The sequence below is a fragment of the Callorhinchus milii genome, unplaced genomic scaffold (assembly GCF_018977255.1).
Source record: "Callorhinchus milii isolate IMCB2004 unplaced genomic scaffold, IMCB_Cmil_1.0 Scaffold3, whole genome shotgun sequence".
NCBI lineage: Eukaryota > Metazoa > Chordata > Chondrichthyes > Chimaeriformes > Callorhinchidae > Callorhinchus > Callorhinchus milii.
The window spans coordinates 16,949,167-16,957,751 of record NW_024704744.1 but is presented as its reverse complement, the minus strand read 5'-3'; the positions used below and the strand labels follow the sequence as shown (position 1 = coordinate 16,957,751).

The 8,585-nt window shown below is 48.3% G+C and overlaps 1 protein-coding gene across 2 annotated transcripts; it reads left to right on the top strand.

Annotated features, from left to right (window-relative positions):
- The first annotated feature begins 3,797 nt into the window (after positions 1–3,797).
- Positions 3,798–8,028, top strand: lratd1 (LRAT domain containing 1). Of its 2 annotated transcripts, none has more exons than XM_007897062.2 (2): positions 3,798–3,891; positions 5,120–8,028. In XM_007897062.2, exon 2 carries the CDS (start codon positions 5,186–5,188, stop codon positions 5,975–5,977), a length of 792 nt encoding a protein of 263 aa, XP_007895253.1. In that variant the 5' UTR covers positions 3,798–3,891; positions 5,120–5,185; the 3' UTR covers positions 5,978–8,028. The 2 variants fall into 2 exon arrangements, with proteins under 2 accessions (XP_007895253.1, XP_042189317.1); XM_042333383.1 differs by lacking the exon at positions 3,798–3,891 and adding an exon at positions 4,911–4,982.
- The last annotated feature ends 557 nt before the right edge of the window (positions 8,029–8,585 follow it).

Sequence of the window (8,585 nt, the reverse complement as noted above, 5' to 3'; positions counted from 1 at the left end):
TTCACTTTACAGTATATTCTGTGAAGCGCTTTGAGACGTCTAGAAGATGTGAAAAGTGCTATATCAAATGCAAGGATTATTATTAGGGTGTAATCCCTGCCCCTAGCAATGGTGCTGGCCTCCAAATCTTGACCACAAGCCAGCCTGGCATTTGGAACAATGAACACAGTTTTATCTTGAGTTGTACCTGACAAAATGCCTACTCACCCCTGCCTCTTGTGATTTTAACATCCTTTGGTAAATTTCCTTTTATTGCTGTTTCAAGAACAAATTCGATAGATTTCTGTTAGAAAATAATATCTCAGGATACAGTATATAGTTTGGGAAACGACATGTCAAGTGACTGCAAGGATGGTGGAAGGTGAACTCGATGGATCTTGGTCTTCTTTCGCCTAGCAAATTCTTATGTTCTTAATCGCACCTCATAATCCAGTCCCTCCATCCCTTCAATTATTCTAGTTACCCTCTGCTGTATCCAAATACACAGTCACTTCACTTAAGTGCTTTGAAACATTTTGACTTTATAATGTACTGTAACAAATGCAGGATTATTATTTTTGGTTTGCTGTATTCGAAAATGATTGTGATCCCAATACCGATAAATCCTCAACTAAAAGCGTATTGCATGCAATTTGTTTGATTTTTATATAATCCTCAGTTAAGATTACAGTTATTACACCTCAACCATTAGTGCTTCAATCCTGATCTCACACTGCATCAGGAAAATGCCCTAATGCCTTGGGATGTCCGCACGATGTGAAAGGCACGATACAAATGTAATCTTGTTGTTGTTATGTTAATAATAATAATCATTGCATTTGATGTAGCGCTTTTCACGTCTTCTAGATGTCTCAAAGCACTTCACAAAATATACTTTAAAGTGAATTGACTGTATATTTGTGGGCGAAATGCGGCAGTCAATTGCACAGAGCAATGTCCCACAAACAGTCGTGGATTGAAAATGATCAATTTATTGGTGTTTTGTTTTTTGGAGAGATTATTATTAGACGTGTGTCTCACTACTTGTCCCATGTTGTTAATGTCTGCCCACGATACTCACCAACAAATCAAGTCTTGGAAATGGGACAATATCCCATGAACTGTACCATATATTTCATTAAATAAACCTAAGAGATACTTTAGCTATTTCTGTCGTCTCTATCATCAAACTTTCAGTGTAATTTCTGCCTTACAATCAATGGTTATATTATGCTCCATACAGTCTGCGTATTTATCTATTTGTGTTCCATGTCAACAAAACTGTTTTCCAAACACATTTTCTTGAAGTGAGTTACGATTTGATATAAATTTATAGAGAGGTATAGTAATTAAAAAATAATACAACAGCAAATTACACTTGTATAGCACCCTTCACATTGTAAAGATGTCCCAGGGCTCTGGGACTATAATGCAATACTACACTGCAGGCTTCTCACTACTTGTCCCAGCAACACAAGCCTGGGACTATAATGCAATACTAACCATTGCATTTGATAGATCATCCTTCATGTTAGGAAGCCACCTCAAAGTGGTTCAGGGATATAGGATAGATTGACTGTGTATTTGGTGAGCAAATAAGGCAGCCAATTTGTACACAGTAAGGTCCTATAAACAACTATAATGTGCATGACCAATTTAACTTGAGAGATGGCTGGCCAGGACTTGGAGAAATTCCTTTCTCTTTTCAAATAGTGCATGGGATCTTTAAACATCCACCTGAACTGGCAGACCGGACCTCGGTTTAACATCTCATCCCTCCCAGCACAGTACTGTTGTATCAGCCTAGACTATGTGAGTTTAACTTCGCAACCTGAAGCTTGAACCAAGCCGCAGCCTTCTGATTCAGAGGGGAGAGCGCTACCAGCTGAGCCGGACGGACACATTAATGCTTGATGATGTGGTATCTTAATTCTGCAACTTTGAAAACACTTCACATTGATTTATCCTCCCATCTGCACCAGCCTCAGCAATCAGTTTGGCTTTGACGAGAGATAATGATATTTTCACATTACCATGTTAATATATACAGCGCATTTTAAAAGCCACCTTTTGAATGCTTACCAAGTTGTTTTCGTGAACCACCTTTGGGACTAATTCACAGCCGGTCACTGTGTCAATCATATTATATCATATTATATACATACTTACACATATATAATACATATATATTCACCTTTGAAAACACATTGATCAAAACATAAGCAGAACGTTTAATGCAGGGTTGACATCACTCCAACAGACAGACCCCTTGCAAGATGCAAAGCTTCTGGGGATGGAGGGGAGGGTGTGAGTGGGTGGGGTGGGGTGGGGGGGGGGGGGGGGTGGGGGGGGATGGTGGTTCCTAAAATATAACGCAGTGGATCTGCAATAAAAGAAAAAGTCTGGAAAACTGGCCATGCACTTTTACCAAAATAATGTTATTAATTTGGATTAATTTGGATTGGAAAGTCCTGTTGGCTGAGGAGCCCTAATCCAGAGCACCATCACATCACTGCACAGGGCTGATGTTAGAGGCATGAGACCCCCCCCCAGTAAACAGCAATAATAAGGCAGTGTGTGGGGAGAGCACAGACCCTCTCTCTCTCTCTCTCTCTCACTGCTGATCGCGGGGCTCGATCCTGGCACAGCCCAGAGCTCGCACGTCAATCACAGCCCTCAGCCAATCAGCGCCGTCTGGGGGCCGGGCCTGGGAGCCCGGGGGGAGGGGCCTGCGTGGCAGTGCATTTCAGGCGGCGCCGCCCGCTGCCACATGTCAGTGCAGAGGGGGCTGCCTGGCCTGGCTCACCTGCCACTCACACACACACAAGGGCTGCCTGGCTCACCTGCCACTCACACACACACACAAGGGGCTGCCTGGCCTGGCTCACCTGCCACTCACACACACACAGACACAAGGGGCTGCCTGGCTCACCTGCCACTCACACACACACACACACACAAGGGGCTGCCTGGCCTGGCTCACCTGCCACTCACACACACACACACACACAAGGGGCTGCCTGGCTCACCTGCCACTCACACACACAAGGGGCTGCCTGGCCTGGCTCACCTGCCACTCACTCACACACACACACACACACACAAGGGGGCTGCCTGGCTCACCTGCCACTCTCTCACACAAGGGGCTGCCTGGCCTGGCTCACCTGCCACTCACTCATACACACACACACACAAGGGGGTTGCCTGGCTCACCTGCCACTCATTTACATACACACAAAGGGGCTGCCTGGCTCACCTGCCACTCACACACACATACACAGGGGGCTGCCTGGCCTGGTTCACTTGGCACACACACACATACTGCCTAGTTCACCTGGCACTCTCACCACCACCCTCTCAGGCACAGAGGGTTGCCTGGCACACACACTTGAGAGTGGTGCTGCCTGGTTCACACACAAACACACACACAGGGGGTGTCTGGCACTCAGACACACACAGGGGGCTGTCTGGCTCACCTGGCACATCACAGAGAAGGACTGCCAGGCTCTCTCTCACACACAAACTCACACACACAAACTCACAGAGTGGGACTGCCTGGCTCTCTCTCACACACACAGTGGGACTGCCACACACACAGAGTGGGACTGCCAGGCTCTCTCACACTCAAGTGGGACTGCCTGGCTCTCTCACACACAGAGTGGGACTGCCACACACAGAGTGGGACTGCCTGGCTCTCTCACACACAGAGTGGGACTGCCACACACAGAGTGGGACTGCCTGGCTCTCTCACACACACACACACACAGAGTGGGACTGCCACACACACAGAGTGGGACTGCCACACACACAGAGTGGGACTGCCAGGCTCTCTCTCTCTCACACACACACACACAGGCAGCCCTGGGAGATCAGGTGAAAGCCTCCGCCACCCTCCGCTGTGGTTACAACCAGGTAAGTGCAAAGCACGTTTTGCAATGGGTCCCAAATCCAGAGGGAGCGACTTTTGTTTCCCCCCCTCCTCCTCCCCCCTCCCCCTCCCTCCTCCTCCTCCCTCCTCCCTGTAAGGGGTTTTGTTGGGAAGAGTTTATTTTGCGGGACGATTTATTTCCCGACTCGTAGAAAGCAGAAGCAGTAATAGTAATAGTAGTAGTTGGAGCGAATCCCCCCTAACCTACCCCCCCCCCCAACCTTACCCCCCCTCTCCCCCCTAACCTTACCCCCCCCCCCTAACCTTACCCCCCTCTCCCCCTAACCTTACCCCCCTCTCCCCCTAACCTTACCCCCCCCCCCAACCTTACCCCCCTCTCCCCCTAACCTTACCCCCCCCCCCCTAACCTTACCCCCCCTCTCCCCCCTAACCTTACCCCCCTCTCCCCCTAACCTTACCCCCTCTCCCCCTAACCTTACCCCCTCTCCCCCCTAACCTTACCCCCCTCTCCCCCTAACCTTACCCCCTCTCCCCCTAACCTTACCCCCTCTCCCCCCAACCTTACCCCCTCTCCCCCTAACCTTACCCCCTCTCCCCCTAACCTTACCCCCACCCCTCTCCCCCTGTGTTGTCGCTCTCAGTCTGTGGTGCAACGTACATGGCTGGGAATGACTTTTTCGTTGTTGGTCGCGAATTTTATTTGTTATTATTTTTTTTGCCCCCATGTGTTTTTTTTCGGGAGGTGACGGACACCTTACCCCCCTCTCCCCCAACCTTACCCCCTCTCCCCCTAACCTTACCCCCCTCTCCCCCTAACCTTACCCCCTCTCCCCCAACCTTACCCCCTCTCCCCCCAACCTTACCCCCCTCTCCCCCAACCTTACCCCCTCTCCCCCTAACCTTACCCCCTCTCCCCCTAACCTTACCCCCTCTCCCCCCAACCTTACCCCCTCTCCCCCCAACCTTACCCCCTCTCCCCCTAACCTTACCCCCTCTCCCCCTAACCTTACCCCCCTCTCCCCCTAACCTTACCCCCGTGTTGCGGGGAGGTTGGATGCTGTCGTTTCTTTGTGAGCCCCGGTGAGCCCGGAAAGTGGCTGGTGGTTGGTTGTGTGTAAGGAATAATATATATATATATACAAATAATATCACACACACACACACACATTTTTATATATATATATAGAAAGAGAGAGAGAGAGGGGAGGAGGGAAAGCAACAACAAAAAAACCACTCTTGTTCTCTTTCCAGGTCCCGTTGCCCATCGTTTTTTCTTCCCCGTTGTTTTGTTTTGTGTGGTGTGTCCATGTGTCATTGATGGGAAATCAAATCGATCGGATCACTCATCTGAATTACAGCGAACTGCCCACGGGGGACCCTTCCGGGGTGGAGAAGGAAGAGCTGAGGGTCGGGGTGGCTTACTTTTTCTCGGACGAAGAGGATGACATGGACGAGAGGTCGCAGACCGAGCGCCAGTGGGAAGACCAGAGCCCGAGGAAGGACGAGGCGCTGCTGGTGGTGGGCGACCTGGAGTACTCCGCCTTCTCCGGCCAGGAGTGCATCTTCTCCAAACTCAGGGGCAACGAAGACCTGAACGTGTCCCCGGTCAAAGCCCTGCTGTCCGTCTGCAAAGCCGGGGACCTGGTGGAGCTGGCGGCCGGCGACCAGCCGGGTCACTGGGCTCTCTACGTGGGAGACGGTCAGGTCATCCACTTGCACAAGCAGGAGATCCGCAGGGACCGCCTGTCGGACGTCGGCCACGGCCGTCTGGCCCGGATAGTCAACAGCTGGTACCGGTACCGAGCCCTGCCCGCCGACCTGGTGGTGCAAAACGCCCGCGAGCACGTCGGCCTGAGCCGGCAGGAGATCTGCTGGACCAACTCCGAGAGCTTCGCTGCCTGGTGCAGGTTTGGCAAAAGGGAGTTCAAGGCCGGGGGGGAGGTGCACACCGGGGACCAGCACTACTTCCTCAAGATCCACTTGGCGGAGAACTGCGTGCACACGCTAAAGTTTGGCAGCTTGGAGGAGCTGATCAGGGAAAAGCACAGGAGAGACGCCAGCGGCAAACTGGGAGTGCTCAAGGAACTCTCTGTGTTAAATCACAAGTAGCAGACCCGGGGCACGGCGAGTGCTCACCTGTCCTGGCGTGGATTTTCCGACCACGAGGGCTGCACCTTTCCTTCCTATAATTTTCCTGAGGATGGCAACATTCCAGAAGCCAACTGTGCAGCAGAATGCAAACGATTGGTTTCCTTCCCAGATGTTCCCGCACACAGTATCTTCATGACTGATAACATTGTATGTACCATTGACCTCGACAAGTATGTTTTATAGCTGCCAACGTTAAAGCCATTCAGTCAGTCAGTCAGTCAGTCAGTCACTGTGTGTTACACGTTCAACCTATTCTTTTCAACCTCAATCTTAAGAGTGTCTGAATCGAGAGCACCTCTGCTCTCTGTTAAGGCACTTGTGTCTAACCACCGTCTCGTTTCCCAGTCCCAACATTTTTTTTATTTGAGCAAAATCTCTTTGACTGGTATTAAACCGCCGCACCCATTGGGAACAAAAATCAGTGTGTCTTCAGTGAAAGAAAGAGTGGACCGAATGAAACCCACGATATTTAGTGTCGGAAGCTTCTTATTTCGTTGCTTATGTGTATGGGGAGAGGGGTGTGTGTGTGTGTGTGTGTAGGTGTGTGTGTGAGGGGGGGTCNGGGGCTGTGAGCTGAACCACTGTCATTTTCAACCAGTTATTGCAGTAATGACAGCAGCTTTAAAGAGCAGCGGTTTAAAAAGCAGATCCAACATCACCTTCTCAGGGCAACCAGGACAGACAGTCAACGTTGGTAAAATACCAGACCTGCCGAAGTCCCATGAGGGACATAAAGGTTGCCAACTGGATGTCAGTTTTGCCCCAGTGTCACAAAATAGTTTGCAGTAGCAGAGCATTTTGAGCATCTGCTGTCCAGTCACAGATCGATGTACCTTGGTAATAGGTCTGAGTGTGGTGTGCATCTCCCAGCACTGCGGCTACAGCCAAGCAGTCTTTTCTCATTTGCAGATGTTCTTTGCTGATGTGTGCACTTGTGAATCCTGTCATTTGTTTTGCCACGTTAGTGAGAAGTTAAGAAATATCACGTTTTTTTTTTAGTGATATATTCATTTCTGTTAAAGAAAGGGTGTTTTTCTTTAATGTTGCCAGATGTTTTTGTCGTAATTGCTGTGAGAGCTGAACTGCCCCTTCTTTTCATTGTCCTCCCTCATTTCCACACTGTTCTTGGCTCATGCAAACTCATCGCAAATCTCCATAGTTACTGTCAGTACTCCTCCCTAGTTGACCCGCCAGGAGGGAAGGTTAAGCCATGTAGCATTGCCTCTTTGCCAATTTTTGTTCCCTTTACAGACAAACCTGGCCAGCATCCCAGTAATGGGGTGTACAAATTACAGTTGAAAGATGAAATGGAAATGGTTGTATACTTAATCTGTAACCAGGGGATTTTAACTCAGGACTGTCACCAGATATGTTAATAGGGAGGTCCCAAACAATGTTTTCATACAGTGGGGTGTTGGGAAATGAAATGCTTTGCCACAAGTTGCTGTTGAGGCTGAAACCATAGCCAATTTTTAAAAGGAGTTGGGATAAACATTTTAAAATCAACAATAGAAAAGGGTACGGCAGGAAAACAGGGAGTTGGGATTGGAATAGTTATCACCAGCGGAGGAGCTGGCATCAGCTGAGGCTCAACAGAGACTGGCCTCTTTCTATGCTGTCATTTCTATTATAATGAAACAGACAATGTGTTTTTATTTCTAATTCTTTATTCTCTGTTGATGCTTTTTAATTTCGGCCACAATTTCCTTTTCCCATAAATCAGTAAATCTACAATAATACCAGTATTATTTCCTTATTGTGGTATCACTGTAGACTGTTTAATGAAGTACGCAGTGCTCAGAATCAAATTTGAAAAAGTCCATTCGTAGTTGAAAGGATAGCAAAGACAAACTACAGACAGTGAAGAGCTGCATCCTGTATTATATATCTGTGTCAGCCTGGCTCACTTAGTAGCACTCTCTTCTCTGTGTCAGGAGGTTGTGGGTTTAAGTTCCACTTAATTTTGAGGATATTGAGCTTTGAGCTAAGGGTTTTGAGCTCAAAGTCTAGGTTGATATTCCAAATTGGTGCTGGGGAAACTCTGCATTGTTGGAGGTGCTGGCCTTTGGATGAGACGATAAACCAAGGTCCCATCTGCCTGTTCGGGTGGATGTTAAAGATCCCATGGCACTATTTGAAAAGAGAAGGGGGTTTCTCCTAGGGTCCTGTCCAATAATCCCCAAATAAAATAGGTCATTCATCGTTATGGCTACTTGTGGGACATTGCTATGCACAAATTAGCTGCTGGTATCCCTTTAAAATATACAGTCACTACACTTTAAGGTCAATGCTGTAAAGCACTTTTGAGATATTTGACAACATGATAAGGCACTACGCCAAATGCAAATGCGAGGTATTATCTGCTCATGTATGTCTATAAGAAGTCCATTAGCTGCTGAACGCGTCATTAACTTTAGCTTTTGACATTTTCATTATGAAGATGACCTGACAGTGCTGAAAAATTGATACTTAAAACACTAGCAAGGTGTTAACACTATCATCTTTTACTAGCTTCTTTGACTTTTGTCTTGGTTAGCATGGCTAGACTGTCACCACACACATTGGA

What these genes read in the sequence shown, in the direction of transcription:
- lratd1 (XM_007897062.2), top strand. Translation starts at nt 5,186, where the DNA reads ATGGGAAATCAAATCGATCGGATCACTCATCTGAATTACAGCGAACTG.